The 21,140-nt window shown below is 32.9% G+C and overlaps 1 protein-coding gene across 3 annotated transcripts in view; it reads left to right on the forward strand.

The window, feature by feature from the left end:
• PTPN12 (protein tyrosine phosphatase non-receptor type 12) overlaps nt 1-21,140 on the forward strand; it is an 86,280-nt gene that overhangs the window by 33,479 nt on the left and 31,661 nt on the right. For all 3 annotated transcript variants that reach the window (XM_067746041.1, XM_067746040.1, XM_067746043.1), the window contains 6 exons: nt 7,431-7,507; nt 9,819-9,914; nt 10,712-10,750; nt 13,454-13,525; nt 17,202-17,261; nt 19,077-19,219. In XM_067746041.1, coding sequence (XP_067602142.1) covers nt 7,431-7,507; nt 9,819-9,914; nt 10,712-10,750; nt 13,454-13,525; nt 17,202-17,261; nt 19,077-19,219 — 487 coding nt within the window. The remainder of the gene's footprint in view (nt 1-7,430; nt 7,508-9,818; nt 9,915-10,711; nt 10,751-13,453; nt 13,526-17,201; nt 17,262-19,076; nt 19,220-21,140) is intronic.

Raw genomic sequence — 21,140 nt, forward strand, 5'->3', positions numbered from 1 at the left:
AAGGAAATTTTGCCATTTGCAGCGACATGGATGGACTTGGAGGGCGTTATGCTAAGTGAAATAAGTCAGACAAAGACAAATACTGTATGATATCACTTATATGTGGAATTAAAAAAATACAACAAACCAGTGAATCTAACAGAAAAGAAGCAGGCTCACAGATATAGTGAACAAACTAGTGGCTACGGGGAGTGGGAGTGGCAATATGGGGGCAGGGGTGGGAAGGATAAACTATTGGTGTACGATATGCTCAAGGATGTATTATACAACATGGGGAATATAGCCAATATTTTGTAATAACTATAAATGGAAAGCAATCTTTAAAAAAAGTTTATAGAGTTGTACAGTCATCAACACAATACAGTTTTAGAATATTTCCATCACACCAAAAAGGTTACTTATGCCAGTTTGTAATCTTCAGCCCCAGGCAACCACTAATCTGCTTTCCATCTCTAGATTTTCCTTTCCTGGAAATCTCATGTAAATGTAATCATACAATATGTAGTCTTTTGTGTCTGGCTTTTTTCACTTAGCACGTTTTTGAGATTCATCCATATTGTATAATATATTAGTACGTAGTTCATTCCTTTTTATTGTTCACTAGTATTCCATTGTATGGCTATCACATTTTGTTTATCCATTCAGTAGTTGAGGAACATTATAAATAATGCTGCTATGAACATTTCTAGGTAAATCTTTGTATGGACATATGGTTTTATTTTTCTTGGGTAGATACTTAGGAATGGAATTTCTGGGTCTATGGAAGCTTATGTTTATTTTCTTAAATTATTTTTTGAAATTAATTAATTAATTAATTTTATTTGGTTGCCCTGGGTCTATTTGGTCTTAGTTATGGCTCGCAGACTCCTTAGTTGTGGCTTGCGGGCTCCTTAGTTGCAGCTCACTGGCTCCTTAATTGTGACATGCGAACTCTTAGTTGTGGGATGCATGTGGGATCTAGTTCCCTGACCAGGGATTGAACCCTGGCCCCCTGCATTAGGAACACGGGGTCTTAACCACTGCGCCTCCAGGGAAGTCCCAGAAGCTTATGTTTAACATTTTAAGGGACTGTTAAATTGTTTTTCAAAGTAGCTGTGTACCATTTTACACCAGCAGTGTATGAGGGTTCTAGTTTCTCTACATCCTTGCTAACACTTGTTATTGACAGTCTAACACAGTTATTGACAGTTATCGCTACACATCCACTAGAAGAATAGAGGTATCTCCTATGGTTCCAATTTGCATTTTCCTAATGACTAATGATGTTGAGCATCTTTTCATGTTCTGTTAGCCACTGTATACTGTCTTTGGTGAACAGTCTCTTCAAATCATTTGTAGTTTTTTAAAATTGATTTTTTATAAAAGTTATAAAAGTTCATAACTTTTATAAAAGTTATAAAGTTTTATAAAGCTGAGTTATAAAAGATTTTTACATACCCTAGATACAAATATTTTTTCAGATATTATGATTTGCAAATTTTTTCCCCAGTTTATAGCTTGTCTTTTCTTAATGGTGTTTTTTAAAGTGTGCAAGCTTTTAATTTTCATGAAGTTCAGTTTATCAATTTTATGGATCATGTTTTTGATATTCAATCCAAGAACTCTTTGCCTAATCCAAACTCACAAAGATTTTCTCTTATGTTTTCTCATTTCATTCCTAGAAGTATTATAGTTTTAGCTCCTACATTTAAGTCTATAATTCATTTTGAGTTAATTTTTAATATGGTGTGAGGTAAGGGTCTAAAATAATCTTTGAGCATGTGCCATTGTTCCAGCACTATTTGTTGAACATTATCCTTTCTCCACTGAATTGCCTTCTTTCCTTTGTTGGAAATCATCTGACTGCAAATGTAAGGGTTTATTTCTGGACCCCTGATTCTATTTCATTGACTTATTCTTCAGCCAGTATCACACTGTCTTGATCATTATAGCTTTATAGTAAGTTTTAAAAGCAAGAAGTGTTAGGTTCCCTGTGTTCTTATTTTTAAAAAATTGGTTTGGTTCTTCTGAGTCCTTTGCATTTCCATATAAATTGTGAGATAAGCTTGTCAATTTCTGCAAAAAATCCTACTGGAATTTTGATAAGAGTTGTGATGAACCTGTGGATCAATTTAGGGAGAATTGCCATCTTAAACCATATTGACTCTTCCAATCTAAGTGTCCATCAACAGATGAATGGATAAAGAAGTTGTGAAATATATATATAGAATGTCTCTCTCCATTTATTTAGATCTTCTTTATTTCTCTCAGCAATGTTTTATGGTTTTCAGTGTACAAGTCTTATATTTCTTTTTAAAAAGTCTTTATGCTATTGTGAATGGAATTATTTTAATTGTATTTTCAAGTTCTTTATTACTAGTATATAGAAATACAGTTTACATTTGCATGTTGATTTTTTTTTTTTTTAATCCACTGACCTCCCTGGACTCATTTATTTTAGTATTTAGTTTAGTATTTTTTTGGTGAAAACTAGGGCTTTTTACATATCAGAATCTTGTCATTTGCAACTAATGACCATTTTACTACTTCCTTTCCAATCTGCGTGTCTTTTTTGCCTTATTGCTCTGGCTAGAACCTGTAGTATAATGTTAACTTGAAGTGGCAAGAGCAGACATCCTTGCTTTTGATCCATTCAAAGCAATTTCATCACTATTCAGAGATCACTTAGTTTTTTCTCAAGCCATCTTGGAGATTTGGTTTATTTTATGGTAGAACACTGAGGCTAGTCCTATAATTAAGAAATTTCTAGATACTCTTGTGTCAAGGATGACCTGTGCTTTTGTCTCTTGAAAAGGGCTAAAACTGAGTTGGCTAGCCTTTAGAAGTGATGGATCAGGGTGTTCTGCCTATCCCAATATTAATTATGGAGATCCTTTTATTTCTCAGACCTAGGATTTATCAATAGGTGTGTGTTTCCTTGGAGGTGACAATATATATTTTTGTTGTTGCAGTAGGTGTTGATGTTTGTTCAAGAAAAAAATGTTGCTACTTTAAAGAGCTTCTTGTGTAGCGAATATTGGTTTTATCTATTTGGAATTGTGCTCTTGGGAGATTGTAGAGGCATTCTGCAAAACCATGGAGAGGAATGATTGTTTTCATTTCTTTAATATTCTTTAAATTATTTCAATTCATGTTTATGCTTAATAACAGCACCAATGAAGAATATTAAAATATGCATTATGTGTTATACACAGCATAATATTGATTTTTAAATTCTCAATAATGTACTATGATTGGGACTTCCCTCGCAGTCCAGTGGTTAAGACTCCGTGCTCCCAATGTCGGGGGCCCAGGTTCAATCGCTGGGAACCCTGGTTGGGGAAGTAAGATCCCACATACCACAACCAAGCCCGCGGCAACAAAGACCCAGTGCAGCCTAAATAAATAAATAGGTCGGGGAACTAAGATCCCACATACCACAATTAAGCCTGTGCCGCAACAAAGACCCAGTGCAGCCTAATAAATAAAAAATAAATAAAAATTTTAAAAATTATAAAAAATATATATATATATACTATGATTCTGTAGTATGAAGTAGTGACTACAAAATTTGCCTGTGCTTTAGAGTTTTAAAAAAAGCCATTTCTTTTTAAAAAATTTTTATTGAAGCATAGTTGATTTACAATGTTGTGTTAATTTTTGCTGTACAGCAAAGTCATTCAGTTATACTTATATATTCTTTTTCATATTCCTTTCCATTATGGCTTATCACAGGATATTGAATACAGTTTCCTGTTCTATACAGTAGGACCTTGTTTATCCATCCTATATGTAATAGTTGGCATCTGCTAATCCCAAACTCCCAATCCTTCTCTCCCCCTGCCACCCTCCCCCTTGGCAACCACAAGTCTGTTACCTATGTCTTTGAGTCTGTTTCTGTTTAACAGATATGTTCATTTGTATCATATTTTAGATTCCACATATAAGTGATATCATATGGTATTTGTCTTTCTCTTTCTGACTTACTTTACTTCGTATGAGAATTTCTAGGTCCATCCATGTTGCTGCATGCAAAGGGCATTATTTCATTTTTAAAAAAAGCCATTTCTGTGCCCCATCTTGAACTGACTGAATCAAACTTACTGCAGAATATGCGACTCGGAAATCTTGCATTTTAGTTTGCTTTTTCCAGTCCCCAGCTGCTGTATGATTAGCCATAGGTGAAATAAGATTGGCAAAATACTGATAATTATTGAAGTTGGGTACTGGATAGATGGGGATTCATTATACTATCATATTTTTGTATATGCATAAAATTTTCCATCACAGAAAAATTTAAAAAAATTCCCAGCTTGCATGTAGCAAGCAGCTTGGCACAAGTCTTGACTATCATTTGGGAGCCACTGTTGTCATTTGGATTCACAATCCCCAAAACATTTACTAAGGATCCAGTGGTAAACCAACTATTGTACAAAGTCTCTGGCTTTGAGATACTTTGAATAGAGGCTAACATGCCACATGAATAAGGGCAGTTAGGTGGGACCCATCATTACTGGCAAACATGGTTGAGAGGAAGCTTCATATAGTTACTTAACTGTCATTGTCCTAACTACTGAATTATTCTATTGTCATTTACCCAAAGCATAGGATTTTTTATATGTATATTCCTTATCCCAAATGGCTTTTAAAAAAGACATGTAGGATGGAATGAAATAAGGAACAAAGCATTGATAAACATGTAAACATTCTCTTTCCTGGAAACATGGTAAGGAGATACATAATTTTAATTAGAAGCTACTATGTCTTTCTTATATATCTCTTCCTACAAATTTCCAAAGAAAATTTCACCAAAAATAAATAAATGAAATCAGCAGAACTGGGCCTTTGTACTAATGTATAAAATTCGGGTCATTGGCATATAAATTAGTTATTCATTAGTTTTCCTTTTAAAAAGTTTGCTAAGAAGTTTATTTGTATCTGTTACCATTTCTGTATGTTTTTTTGTATTTTAATTGCCTTTAATAGTCATTGTCCCTGGATTAGAAAGGACCAAAATGATAGTGGCATATTACATGTTATGGCCCTTTCTAATCTGGAGACCGTGAATCTTAGATAATCCTACTACTTTAGGGTTTCATAGGCTCAAAGTATGTACCCAAATATTTATTTACTACAAAGGGAAAGATAGTAACTTCACAGTGGAGACACCAGCTGACACCAAATTAACCAAGACCAAGGTTAACCTCACAAGTAATATGACATATTGACATCATGAACCCCTTGGTGTGTCTTCTCACTGAGGACACATGATTGTTCTCTGCTGTCTGGACAAAATGCATAACCTCATTCCAATCATAAGAAAAATATCAGTCATAGGAACTTTTATAGATTGGAAGAGACTTAGGAGAAATAATAACAAAGTGTATTGTGGGATCCTGGAAAGAAAAAAGATACTTTTTTTTAACTGGTAAAATTTGTATACAGTCTGTTGTTTAATTAATAGTATTGTAACAATGTTAGTTTTCTCATTTTGATAACTGTGCTATGGTTATGTAAGTATGATGTTAACATTAAGGGAAGATGAGTGAGGGATGTATGAGATTTCTCTATACTATTTTTGCAGTTTTTCTGTAAATCTAAAATTAGTTCTAAATGAAAAGTTTTAAAAAATCTATCTGCACTATCTATGACCAAGGGTTGATTTTTCTCTCTTTACAAAGATTTCATATAAATCAGTAGGAAAACATAGACACATGGGGATAATGTTCAAAGGGTATAAACAAGCAACTTTGGTAAAAGAAATACAAACAACTATATGAAAATATGCAACCATTTGCATAATTCAAGAAATGCAAGTCTGATGTCTTATTTTTTAGATTGTCAACTATTAAAATATATGATAACACCCAATTAGTTACTCTTACTAATAACACTTGCATAAGTTGGTATATACCTTTTAGAAGGCAAGTAGCAATTCCTTTGTTAGGAACTTATTACCCTCTGGTACTGCCGGTAAGAGATACAAGTACTGCAGTGTTCATTGTAGTAGTGTGTCTAGTAAGAAAAAATGGCCCATCAGTAGTGTAGCTCGTTAAATAAGTAATGAAACGTCCATATAACATTAAAAACGAGTAAGGTGATCTGTTTTTGCTCTGGGAAGAGTTCTAGAATATATTGCTAACTGAAAAATAACAAGGTTCAGAACAACATGTTTAGTATGATTGTATTTGTCTGCTTTTTCAAAGTATATAGGTATATGCATAAGAATTTTGGAATGAAAAAGGAACTTTAATAGTGTCTTTTTTGGAAAAGAGAGAGCCCTGGAATTCAAGGACAGGGGCAGTTCACTTTTCATCTTGTATCTTTTTTAAAAAAAATATTATTTATTTATTTATTTGGCTGCGCCAGGTCTTAGTTGCAGCGCACAGGATCTTTAGTTGTGGCATGCGGGCTCTTAGTTGCGGCATGTGGGATCTAGTTCCCTGACCAGGGATCAAACCTGGGCCCCCTGCATTGGGAGCATGGATTCTTAACCACTGGACCACCAGGGAAGTCTCATCTTCTATCTTTCTTTAAGATCTAATTTTTAAAAATCATATTGATATTACCTTTATTTTAAAAATAAAACTACATAATTTTATAAAATCAATAAAATTTATATTTTGAGACCTTCTTGTAAAGATTTTATTTACCGTAAGTGGACATTACCTAATAATAAGTATCATTGGTGAAGTGCAGTATTGAGCACTTTTCATACATCATCTTAATTCATTTATTTGTCACAGTTTACTTAATTTTCCTAATTTCTTGTAAAATATGAAAGTTAGATTTCCTTACAAGAACTTTGGCAGATGTATTTGTGTATAAATGGTTAGTGTTCATCACCTGGTATGCTTGTTAAAAACTGTAGACACTTAAACCTCAGACTCTTGTATAGTAAATCTAGGACGGTGCCCAGGAATTTGTATTTTAAAAGAGCTCCTGAGATTTATTCTGATTCCAACTTAAAAACACAGCTTTACAATTAGACTTCCTGTCAATATGATGTTAGAAATTAGCCTGCTGGTACCTAGAGTCAATTTTCATTCATTGGTTTTTTTTTTTTTTTTAATTAATTAATTTATTTTTGGCTGTGTTGGATCTTTGTTGCTACGCTCGGGCTTTCTCTAGTTGTGGCGAGCCAGGGCTCCTCTTCGTTGCAGTGCACTGGCTTCTCATTGCTGAGGCTTCTCTTGTTGTGGAGCACAGGCTCTAGGCGCATGAGCTTCAGTAGTTGTGGCGCATGGGCTCAGTAGTTGTGGCTTGCGGGCTCTAGAGTGTAGGCTCAGTAGTTGTGGCGCATGGGCTTCGCTGCCCATGGGAAGTCCCATTCATTGTTTTTTAAAATAAATAATTTTAGTTATTTATTTAATCTTATTTATGGTTTGTTAGAAAAAAACCTTGTTTGCCAATGGGACATAATTTATGAAATCCTTTATTTTTTCTTGTAGTTGATCACAGCCGAGTTAAGTTGACTTTAAAGACTCCTTCTCAAGATTCAGACTATATCAATGCAAATTTTATTAAGGTATGTATTAACTTTAAGTATCAACTCTGCCATATTTAATGTCTTCCTACATACTAATTTTATTAAAATTTTTAAAATTGCCTAACGTGATACCAACAGTAAAAGAAGTAAAATTAAAAGCACAGCCATGACATATTTTTATGGGCTTTCCTTCTAGCTTCCTCATTCATAAAGAGTTTTGCTTGGTTTTATGACAGTGGAGATAAAGTTTTTCTATTTTTGTTTCTTCTTTTACATTGAAGACTTATAAACACCTTGCTGATTGCTAAATCTTCTTGTTTGTCCCCTTGAGTTTAGGTACACAAATGTACATGGTCATTTCTGTTGTTGAACCGTATAGGTTGTTTCCAGTTTTTCTTGATGGTATTATTGTAGTGAACATTGTTTTTCTTTTTTTAATTTATTTATTTAATCTATTTATTTTTGGCTGTGTTGGGTCTTCATTGTTGCCCACGAGTTTTCTCTAGTTGCGGCTACTCTGCGTTGCAGCGTGTGGGCTTCTCATTGCGGTGCTTCTCTTGTTGTGGAGCACGGGCTGTGGGCACGCAGGCTCAGTAGTTGTGGTGTGCGGGTTCTAGAGCGCAGGCTCAGTAGTTGTGGTGTGTGGGCTCTAGAGTGCAGGCTCAGTAGTTGTGGCACATGGGCTTAGTTGCTCCATGGCATGTGGGATCTTCCTGGACCAGGGCTCGAACCTGTGTCCCCTGCATTAGGCAGGTGGATTCTTAACCACTGTACCACCAGGGAAGCCCTGAACATTGTTATTCTTTTGAATAATTTCTTAGAATAAATTACCAGGGCTGGAATTACTGGGTAATACTGATTTAAAATTACAGAATATAAACTTAGATTAAAAACTTGTGGCAATTGTCACTAAGTTTCAAGTGACAGCTGAAATGCAAGATTAAATATAGTCTTTATAGATAACCTTTTTTGGATACTCTGATCAAAAGCAGTCAAGTTTTTAACATATTTATCAGCAGAGAGAGAGAGATTCAAACTGCTACTTGAGTAAATAAAAGACAGTTTTGTTCTGTTAGTTATTCTGTGCTTTTGAATCTTTCTAGTTATATGGCAGTATAATTTCAGTTATTTTATATATGGTATTTATACATTTTTTTAAGGTTCTTTTTTTTTTAATTAAAAAAATTATTTACTTTATTTAGTTTTGGCTGTGTTGGGTCTTCATTGCTGTGTGGGCTTTCTCTAGTTGTGGCGAGTGGGGGCTACTCTTCATTGCGATGCATGCGCTTCTCATTATGGTGGCTTCTCTTGTTGTGGAGCCTGGGCTCTAGGCACTCGGGCTTCAGTAGTTGTGGCATGCAGGTTCAGTAGTTGTGGCTCGCAGGCTCTAGAGCGCAGGCTCAATAGTTGTGGCACACTGGCTTAGTTGTTCCACGGCATGTGGGATCTTCCCGGATCAGGGCTCGAACCCGTGTCCCCTGCACTGGCAGGCGGATTCTTAACCACTGTGCCACCATGGAAGCCCCTGTACGTATCTTAATATAATATTTTGTTGAGAAAAATATTAAGGTGGTAAGAGTTATATGGTAAAATTAATATCTATGTCAACATTGAACAGTCATGGTTTCAAATAAAAACTGTTTTTATTAAAAAGTCAATTTTACTACAGTTATGGCAAAACCCAAAACGAATAGGTTAAACAAAAATTAACACGTAGGTAGTTCGTTCTTTCAGATATTATTGATGTTTATGTTCTTTAATAAGGACATCTGTTAAAAGTTCTAGGTTTTAATTGCACTTAATAACACTGACTCACTGTATGATTCAATTTTGTGCTGGTTTAGTATTTTAATCCACTATTTTGTTTGATATATTCTTGGGTTTACTATTAGAGTATACATAGCAGGTGCTTAAAAAACTTTAAGTTGAATAATTAACTAAAGGTAGTTATGGAAGAATCTAGGTAAGAAAGAAGTTAGCTATTCCAGTATTATCTTTTAGAATTGATGCATGCTTTTATGTTTCTGCTAGAGTTAGCTTTGTTGCCTAGGTACTAAGGCTTTTGTTTTTAATTCCTAGGTAACTAATAATTTTAAAATTAGCACAAGGAGGTTTAATTATGAATTCTGTGCACCATGTCTAATAATTACTCAAAAGTAGTAACATTTCATCAGAAGCTGAAGTGAAATATATTTCGCCATGCTTTTATGTACTATTAAAGAAAAATTACTTGGGAATGGTTTAGGCGAAAACAGCAGTATTACTAATAAAATTTGAAAACTTAAAATTTAGGTAAGGAAATATTTTTGTTAATCATAATAAATATGAAATTTGCTTTTAACTCTTTTAGGGTGTTTATGGGCCAAAAGCATATGTGGCAACCCAAGGACCTTTAGCAAATACAGTAATAGATTTTTGGAGGATGATATGGGAGTACAATGTTGTAGTAAGTATTACATGTAATGACATGACTTTTGAGCCATAATGATATGTTAATTATAGCTAATGTTTATTAAAAAGACAGCAACTGATGGCTAGGATTTCTCATTAAATTTTGACAAACTTGTCGAAATATTTCAAGAATAGGGTGTGATAATACTTTGAATCTTGTCCTATGTCAGTACTAGTAAGACAACTACCAAATAAGATAGACTGATAGATGAGTGGAGGGAGAGCTATGTGATAAAAACAATTATTATGAAATGTTAATGGTAGAGAATAGATGGTGCCTATACAGAGTTTACTGTAAAATTATTTCAACTTTGCTGTATGTTTGAAATATTACATTATAAAATGTTGGGATGGGTAAGCAAATGTAATAACCTTTATGATCAAAGACAGTTAAATACCTTCAACCTTGATAATTTTATTAAATGTATGTAAAGTATTGCTATTTTATTGGGTAAATATCCTGAATGTGCTATTTTAATATTATGTCAAAAGATAGAAATAAGTCTATAAGCTTCAAAAAATTTAATTCAAATCAAATACATCATGTTATTTGAAGCCAATTTAATTTGTTGATATTTAGTTAGTTAGCCCTTTACTTCGAAGGAATGATTTTGATGAATTCTTTAACTCAACCTACTTTTTTTTTTCTGACAGGCCAGGCATACTTTTGCTCAGAATAAAAAATAATTCTTGAAATGTATATTTTATTGAAAAAACAAAATTGTGTTTTAACTGATATATTCTTTATAACTGATATATTCTTTATCTCATCCCACCCCCACTTCTTTTTAGATCATTGTAATGGCCTGTCGTGAATTTGAGATGGGAAGGGTATGTATAACTATTAACACTTAAAATAATTGTGGAGTATTCTTTTTATTACTTCATTTCTAGGGATATATATTCCTGGTCTTTTATTATACTCTTAGCCCTAGTTTTTAAAATAGTTACTTCTTTTCTTTTTTTGTGTTCTGCAGTTGCTTTTATTTCATCAAAAGGAGCCAAATAATCCCCAAGCACATAAACTTTTACATTTTATAAATACATTTAATAGATTTTGTACTGTTACTTAGTAGTCTTCAAATATTTAATGGTGGTGTAAGTAGAACACTTTTTATGGATTGAATAAAATTGAGCAATAAAAATGAATTCAGTAATTCTGATTAATTTTCATCAATTTACAATTTGAATATTCTGATTTCTGTCTGCCAATACCACTACATTTTTGTAATGTTATCTCCAAAGAGAAGAAAATTCCTTAATCTGAAATTTTTAACATTGGTAAAAACTCTGTCCACGTGAAATTAGTTTCAAAACCATTGTGATCTCCTGCAGCATCAATTCTTAAGTCTTCATTTTTAAGTGTGGGCTTCTATAAATGTGAGAAACAAATCAAACAAATTATGTGATGATTTGAAGTCTCCTTATACAATGGTAGTTCATTAGTTAAAGTAAAAAGTCATTTTTAAGTTGTAAAACTTATTATGAAAAATTTCAGTAAAAGATATGTTGCATAAAGCAAGATAATACATCTTTCAGTTATGTGAGATGTTATGATGTATAAATCATTGGAAAACTTTATTTTTACTAGTAATTTTTGTCATTCCGCTCAACCATATCATTTACAAATAGTGGAAGTATTAGCAATATTGGACAGAAAGTGAACAGTCTAAGATTAGAAAATAAACAAACTGAGAAAGTAATTAAGTAATTGTAATTACAGTACAAACTGTTAATTATCTGTTTAAGTATCGTCAGTATGTACCTCAGTACCATTACTATTAATCAGTGGTGTTAGGAAACTTAAATTTCACCTTCCTAATTTTTTTACCATTACTTTTAAGATTTAGGCTTTGTTTCTCTTCATTCTATTAATAGGCTCACACTGTATATCAGTAATAATACTTGAAAAATTAAGTTGTATTGCATGCAGAAATTTTTGAAGCTAATGTTTTTTTGATTCATAGTGTTTTGTTAGTCAGTTTTGTTGTTTTGTCAGTTAGGGCTATGAATTTGTTTGATAACCTTGACTTTGACTTAGAATGTGACCTAATGGAAAGAGCACAGGTAATAAAATCAAACAGACCTACACTTTACTAGCATTTGGAGCATGGTACATTGAACTGTCCCCTCTGAGCTTCAGCTTCCTCATCTCTGAAACGAATGATAAATTATTATAGATTATGTATATATGATGTTTAACACATTATTTTTGGTATCAATTGTAATCAGTTCATACCTGAAATATAAATACCAATATAATCATTACTCAGTTATTGCTCGTCTGAATGAGGGGCATGTTAGTCACAATCTTTCATTCTTACTAAGTTAATCTTCTATAAATTTGTTTTCTGTTTCAAGATGTTAAAACTTTACTAGGCAAAACAACAAGAAAAAAAACCCGTCAATATAATTTAATTTTATCATTTTCTATAAACTTCTACTGGGAAATGAAGTTTGTGGCTTTAAGGCTTCTAAAATATTAATAGTATTTACTCTAAGCTAAACTGACATACTAGGCAGTTCTACTTTGTTGCCCTGAGAGCAGTATTGTCAGCTTACAGTTAATTCTAGCCTATAGGTAACAATTCCACTTACTATATATGGAACTATGAGAATTTAGTAAGAACTGATGTATTTCCCATGCCAAAGGTTTATTTTAAGCTAAATTGTCACTTAAAGGGTTTCATTTTATTGGGTCTTGGTAAAATTGCATCATTTCTTGCATCAGAATCACTGGATCCTCTGTAAAGTTAGGCTTTCATTCACTTACCTAAGTTTCTAAAATGATGGGACTTGATATTAGAAACCAATGAAAATTGAATATTCTACTATTTCTATACTTGTTTAAAATGGGAAAGTAAAAGGGGAAACTGTTCAATTACACTTCCTAGAATCTCAAAAGTGGATAGTTTAAATAATACATTATTCTTTTATAGCGTTCCACCAGTGGAACATTTGAAATAAACTCTTATTTAGTACTTGAAGCACTCATATAAGATAAGGATTATTATTCCCATTTTTACAGGTAAAGGAACTAAAGGTCAACCAAACAGTAAAATTGCTACTTGCAAAATTCTTCGGATACCAAGTGGAGTGCTCTTTCCACGATGCCACAGATTTTACACTTAACAAGAATTCAGCCAGTTATTATAGAGATTGTCATTTTACAAGCATTAAAACTTGCCTGGCAACTTTTTATACTGAATGGACCTCCTTGTGCCAGGCACCTTTTTTTTAAGCAATTTTTCTTTTTCTAGAGGAGGATCTTTGGAATCTACTCTATATACCAAGCCGGTAGCAATGAACAGTTTATACACTTATGTTAATAAGGTTCTTATGACTAATCTTGGAGAGGTCATGGTAGCCCACCTTTATGGTTAGTTGGGTAAGTCTGAGAGCTCCTAGCTCCTTGCCTATTGATGGCAGTTTTTCTGTTTTCTGGGAAGGAAGAACAACCTGAACGCAAAATATTTGTTAAAGTTCAAGTAAAACAAATGATCAATTATTTACTAACTTTTTTTTGGAAAACAGAAAAAATGTGAGCGCTATTGGCCTTTGTATGGAGAAGACCCTATAACATTTGCACCATTTAAAATTTCTTGTGTAAGTACCTATTTTTATATACATTATTTAATCAGGTAATGAGTATGTTCGACTGATAATTAAATTATAATATGGTATGAACCTGGTTTTATATAAGCCAAGCCTTCAATGTTTTAATGTAAATCTACACTTAATAAACAAACATTAATAATAATGTTTGTTTTTATACTGCTTTTAAACTAAGAAGCTTTGAGAATGACTTTTCATAAACGTATAATTTCCTTGTACCTTATTTTGTTAATTCTGTGTTATTCTTTGTATATAAGTTGATCATAAGTGTTATGTATCTAAGAATAAACGAATAACTGCTTTGAGTGATCTATTTGAAAAGTGGTATATAAAGTATTAGTTTCAAATTCAACAAATAAGAAAGATCCTTGATGACGGAAGTATAGTTTATTATGTTAATCTTTCATATCTATGTTATTCTCCCCAGAATTGTTATAATTATGTACAAAGATGGGTTTGAGAACTTCCATCCTGAAAGTAGAGGTTGATCTTTTATGGCAGAAAACTTGATATGAAACTTAAAATATATACCTATTTGATGAGCTGTGGAAGTGAATTAAATTCCAAGTTCTAAAACTAACAACACAAATCTGAGAAAATGAATTAAAAAACAAAAACAGTGAAGGAACAACAAAAAAGAAGTAAAATATAAGCTTTAGAATAGAACCAACAATTTGCTTTAGGTTACACATGAAGGTGTCTATTTTAATCACTTGAAAGAAATATACTGTCTTATTTACTCAACTCAAAATACGATGATTAAACATACATGAAAATTAAATAACTTCCCTATATTAGTCATGGTTTTCAAGAGAAACAGAAGCAGTAGGATGTTTATATATAGAGAGAAAGAGGTTTATCATAAGGAATTGACTCACATGATTATGGAGGCTGGCAAGTACAAAATCTGCAGGGGGGAGGGTGGGCAAGCTGGAGACCCACGAGGAGCTGATGCTTCAGTTTCACGCTGAAGAGCAGCAGCCTGGAGACCGAGAGCTGATACAATAGTTCTAATCCGAAGGTGGGCAGGCTGAGACCCAGGCAAACTGATGTTCAGCTCCAGTCCAAAGACGGTCTGCTGTAGAACCAAGAAGAGCTAATGTTACACATGAAAGCAGTCTCCTGGAGAATCCTCTGACTTGGAGGAGGCTGGTCCTTTTTTTCTATTCAAGCCTTAACTGATTGGATGAGGGCCAGCCACCTTAGAGAGAGCAGTCTGCACTACTCAAAGTCCACGGATTTAAATGTTAATCTCACCCCAAAACTCCCTCACAGGAACACCAAGAATAACGTATGACCAAGTATCTGAGCACACCATGGCCCAGCCAGGTTGACACATAAAATTAACCATTACATTACCCATCTCATAATTGCTTGTTTTTGACTTTGTTTTCCATGGTTAAATGAAATATAATTTCTATGATTTTACTCGTCATTGGTGAATTCAAGAAGTCCTTAATTTTATGACTTATTTGTACTTAGGACTTATGAATTCCTCTGATGCTACCAGAAATTTAGTGCTTTCTAGGTTTATGCAGAAAAGGACTCAGGCTGTTTTACACAGTCTCCTTTATAAATACAGTGTGATTTTTGTAATGTTAACTGTAACTCCTAGTTAAATGGCCTGGATTTAAAGTATAGTCAATACTCTAAAGTCCTGGTTAGAATTAACTGTTTGTGGATTAAATTTAAAAAATTTAAAAATGCTACTGCATTTCATATTGTTTGGAATGAATAAAAACCAATACATAACCATATTGTACTCCAGTGAGGGACCACTACCCCTTCACCAGTTCAGAAAGTATTCTACAATATTAAGTCCCTAGACAGTCCAGGAAACCTAGTTCTGTGCAGCATGGTTGTGTTGAACATTTGTAAATTTAAATGTAATAAGATAATTGTAATGAATGTCACAGTTCAAGTGACCACATATAGTGATTAATAGTCAACAACAAAACAACTTAAAATTTTTTAACAGTCGGGGATCAGAAATAGTAAACAGCTTATAATAATGAATAGAGAAAAGTAAGAAATAGTTTATAATTTGGAAAAGATGAATTGACTTTTTGGGTTGGTTTTTCAGTTGCACTAAAAGGTAATTTTTAAAAGTCCTCTTGATAAGAGGTTTGATTTGATTCGTAACAGCTGGTTTGATTTGTCAATGATGGAATTAATCCATGCTGAAGAAGCAAAATTTTTCTTTCAAAATGGAAAGTAATTTGTATGGCATGTGGTTGTTTCAGACAACTCAGGATTCATTCATTATCACTGTTGCAAACAAAAAATCAAATTTATAAGTAGAAAGCAAGGAAGTGAAAATAACCATAGTACGTGACTTGACTATACTTGGCAATCAGAGTGTTTGAGACTGAGACAGGAGAGTATCAGGAGCTCTCTTGGTTTGGGGATGAGAAGGAGGGTAAAGTGTTGGTGAACAGTGGGGAATGGGCAGGCTGGAGCTCAGTAGCATGTTGCTGTGTGTAACCACTTAGATCAGATAGCAGCACACTGTCCATGGGTCAGTCTAGCTCATTGCCTGTTTTATGAGTGAAGTTTTATTGGAGTACAACCACACCCATTAATTTATATATTTGCCTATCACAACAGCAACATAAAGTAGACAGAGACTTTATGGCCCACAAAGCCAAAAGTATTTATCTCACCTTTTATAGGTGAGAAAAGGTTAAGTCTTGGAACAATATTTTCATTTATACTCTGTTATGATGAAAATAAAAACATACTTTCCTCTTAATGTTATTTTAAAAATATATATATTTATTTATTCTGGCTGTGCCAGGTCTTAGTTGAGGCACGTGGGACCTTCATTGCATCATGCAGGCTTCTTAGTTGTGGCATGCAGACTTCTTAGCTGCAGCATGCATGCGGGATCTAGTTCCCTGACCAGGGATTGAACCTGGGCCCCCTGCATTGGGAGCTTGGAGTCTTACCCATCGGACCACCAGGGAAGTCCCCCTGCAATGTTATTTGAAAAGTTCAAAATAAATTACTATGGTTTAAAAAATTAAAGCAGGAATAATACTGAATTTTTTTTAATTAATAAAGCAGCATACCCTGTTGTTCTTGACAGTCGCTGTCCTACCCTGTCTGTAGTTTTAATTAAAAAAGCAAAAAGAATAGTTAGCTTTCTAATATATTGACAAATGATAGTAAGAGACTTTTAAAGTGATTATGTTGTCATCAACCAAAATAATAATTTGGGATTTTGTGAGTGCATCCTTTTCCTTCCACATTTGGCATCCAGTTAATTCAGAGTTGAGTGTTAGGTAGAGAAAATCAAGCTTAATGGAAAGATAAAATGGTTGAAGATGTTTGTAGGTACTAAGGAGTGACATTTTGTTTGTAGGTGTTATTTCTGTTACATGATTCTGGGGATGGTTGTCACTTTGCAAATATTTTGTTGGATGATAGACTCCTAGCTAAGTAATTGGTTAACAGACACTTCTGTTTATAAATAAATAAATAAATAAAACCTAGATAAACAAATTGATGACTTCTAGAATTGTTGTTTTTATAATTATCAGGCATACCTGGAATTTTAAAGATTAATTGCATATGGTGGACTTGAAATATGAGGTTATTGTTTGTTTTGGTGTGTATGTTTTTGTTTTAATGTTCTACTGACTCACAATCGTTTCCCTTTACTTAGGAAGCTGAACAAGCAAGAACAGACTACTTCATTAGGACACTCTTACTTGAATTTCAAAATGTAAGTATTTTCCATTTAGAGATAGTTTCTAAGGATAGTTTTTAAAGAGAGGATATATATAAATAGTATACTATCTTACCTTACATAGTTAAGGAGGTTTGTTGATTTTTTTAGTTATATAGTTACATTTACATTAGTTACATTTTGAGCCTTATGTTTTATCAGTTAAAGTTAATATAATTACTTACTTAGAACAACTTTCCCTAAAATAAATTTACTGTATTTGGAATAGTTGGTTTCTGTGCTGCAAATATTTTTCCTCTATTGCAGTAAACAGATTATAGTATTATTTACATAATTATTACCCACTTTTACTAGTTTACAATTTTTTAGAAAGAGACAAGCCACTATTAACGCTAAGTCTTCATTTAGATATAACTTGTTTTCACTGGAGGCCCATGACTTCAGTTTCAGAGCTATATAAAATGATAATTTCTCCAGGAAGGAATCAAAGAAAAATCTGATAGACATTAGAGAATGCCTATCAATTCTTCCTCAATTTCTCTGTTTTTATTATCTTAAATTTTAAATCACTATAAGTAATTAAGCTTGGCCATGACACTCATCATTCTTCCCCAAACAGTGCATTGTAAGCATACTTAACAACTCCTTCCTGTTTATAAGTAGACATGGTTCCAGTACTCTTAGCAACCCTTGACCTGACTAATCATTTCCCTTTAGTTGAGTCAATTATTATCATTTGGCTGCTATTTTTAAATCTATAACATTAATTATAGATACCTTACTGAATTTCAGTATTGTATCACGCATTTCAATCCTCCTAGCTTCATAGTGGTAGGTACTGTTATCTCTGTTGCCCATAGATGAAGATAAAGAATCTTTGAGAAGTTAGGTAGCTTACCTGAAGTTATTCAGTTAATGGCAGAAGTAGAATTTGAATACAGTTTTACCTGAATTCCAAGCGGTGCTCTTTCTATTAAACACCAGAATAGCCATTCTCAAAACATTCTGATGTCAGGACTCTTACATTTTTAAAAACTGTTGAAGATTCCAAAGAGCTCTTGTTTCTGTGGGTTATATCTTTTAATATTTACTATATTTGAAATTAAAACTGAGAAGTTTTTTTAAAAGCATGAATATACAAGCAGACATTCCATTACCTTTCCAAGTGATGACATCATCCTAAATCATATAGCCTTGAGAAGACTCTGCTGGATACTCATGAGAGAATGAGAATGAACATGGCAAATAATACCTTAGTATTATTATAAAAATAGTGTGAAACTCACAGATCCCTTGAAAGGGTAGGGAGATGGGTGGCAGCCCACACCATAATTTGAGTAGGTTTGGGTTTGGACAAGTTCGTTTCTAATTTTCTTTTTGGTTTAAATAGTCTATTAGTCTTCTGATTACAATAGATTCTAAAACAATGCTTATAGTATATTGCTCATCCATTTAATACTGTAGATTAATTAAGTAGTATACATAGTATAATGGTTAAAGTGTAGGTTTAGGAAGTAAGACTGCCTGCTTTCAGATCCCATATCTGTCACTTGCTGTGAAACATTGTGCATGTTATTCTTTCTGTCTCAATTTCCTTACCTATAAAATGAGGATAGTATTAACAATACCTTCCCCATGGTGTTACATGGGGATTAAGTAAATTGTTACATGTGAAGCCCTTAGATCAATACTTTATACATGATAAATGTAGGCTATCATTTTTTTAAGGAAGTGCTAAATATGAATTACATCTCTTAGAAATGGCAGTAAAGTGAGATTTGCAGCTTTTCTGTATGCTTTAAAATTTGCAAGTGTATCTTCATAATGGCTGAATTTCTGTTATTCTTGAAGGAATCTCGTAGGCTATATCAGTTTCATTATGTGAACTGGCCAGACCATGATGTTCCCTCATCATTTGATTCTATTCTGGACATGATAAGCTTAATGAGGAAATACCAAGAACATGAAGATGTGCCTATTTGTATTCATTGCAGGTACAGAAAAATTTTCTAAATATTTAAATACTTTGAAATATAGGTGGCGTTATAATATGGGTAATGTATGATATTTTGAAACCTAAATTTTGGAATTTCATTAGATAGGTCATTAATGGGTTTCCAAATAGTAAAAGCTATTTGAATCCTGAGGCAGCTTTTCTTCTCTTAATTTTTATTTTACGGTCAATGCTTCTAAAAAATTTAAAACCATAGTACTTATAAAACTACAGTTTATCTTTTTAAGTGACTTATATCTCATTCACATTTGTTATAAAAAGCATCAATGAATGAAATTTTTCAGACTCAGAGATTTACTGGTTAATTAGTTAAAAGATATTAGTGGAGATGGAACACCAAAGATAGTTTTCTTAGCCATGTGGTTGGATTGTGATGCCTTATATTAGTGAAGTGAAAGGGCTTCTTTTTATTTATGGGCCAGAAAGGTGGCTTGCTGATGGAGATGCGGGAATAAGTTAACAATCTGGTTAATTAAAATTATTTTTCTGTAGTTAATTCTGTGGTTAGTTGACTTTTTAATTAAGTAGTTAACTGGTTAAAAAGATCTATTTAATTATAGAATTAAAAGATAAAGAAATTGCTTTGGCTTAACTTCTTTACAAGTTAGTTGAAATTATTTCCTGTTCTATTAATATTGTCCAGTCAATGTACATAGTTCATAAATCCAATTTGATAGGAAGATTTTCCTTTAAAAAATAAATTGATCATTTAATATTTTTGAACCAAACTAGTATGGTTACTGTAGTGACTTAGCACAAACATAAAAGGAAGAAGTCACTCACAATCCCACTAGAGATGACCACTGTTAAAATTTTAGTGTATGTGCTTTCAATGTGTGTATAGTATTTTTTTTTTAAGAATGTTTCCCCATTTCATATATTATGTACATCTCTCTAAGTCATATAAATTTTCTTCTGGAATACATTATGACTGCACTGTATTTTATATTTAACCTCCATTTCTTGGCATTTCATTTATTACCCCATTCATTTTCAGCTATTTTAAACAACAATTTAAATATCCAGTGGCCAATCTTATGGTGAAATCGTTGAACACATCTGTAATTCATTAGAATAGATATCTAAAAGTGGGATTTCTAAGTTAAAGGACATGAACCTTTTCATACCTTTAGTATATATTTAAAAATTTGTTATCCATAAATTCGATGCTCATTATAATTAAGCATACCACTGCTGGTTTGTTTGTGGGAATGCCCATTTCCCCATATTTTTCCCAATACTTTTATCTTTTTGTTTCAGTGTCAGTGTGACAGGCAAGCTTTTTTTTTTCTTGGTCATTTATATTCTTTTGTGATTGCTTGTTTGTTTACTTTGCCAGTGATTTTCATCTCAGTAATTATACATTATGAATTCTTTATATATCTTTATATGTTGAAGATGTTAATGTGTAGTCATGTTGTAAGTGCTCTGGTTTTTCATGGTTTTTATTCTGCCTGTGTTTTACCATACATAATTGTGAATATCTTCATTAACGATTTGTGTACATTGACATATGCTTAGAAAGTCCTTCCCTAACACAGTAGTGCGTAAAAATACACTTGTAGGTTTTTTTAAACATTATATTTTTAATGCATCTGGAATATTTCTGTGATTAAGATAAAGGGTAAGAATCTAATTTTTGCTTTAACTTTCCCTGTACTATTTATTGAATGGTCTAGTCTTTCCGCTTTAATTGGAGAATCCACCATTATGTAATAAATACTTGAATATACTCAAATCTGTTTCTGAATTTTCTGTTGTGTTGCATTGATCTGGTTTTCTGTGTCTCTGTAATATCACACTTTTAACCATCAAGTTTTAAATGTATATCATTTAGCCCTAGTAACTGTTAACTCCAAAATTTTAGAAACATACTAAGTTGCTTATAATGTACTTTATCA

Source organism: Pseudorca crassidens, chromosome 8 (genome assembly GCF_039906515.1).
Source record: "Pseudorca crassidens isolate mPseCra1 chromosome 8, mPseCra1.hap1, whole genome shotgun sequence".
NCBI classification, from domain to species: domain Eukaryota; kingdom Metazoa; phylum Chordata; class Mammalia; order Artiodactyla; family Delphinidae; genus Pseudorca; species Pseudorca crassidens.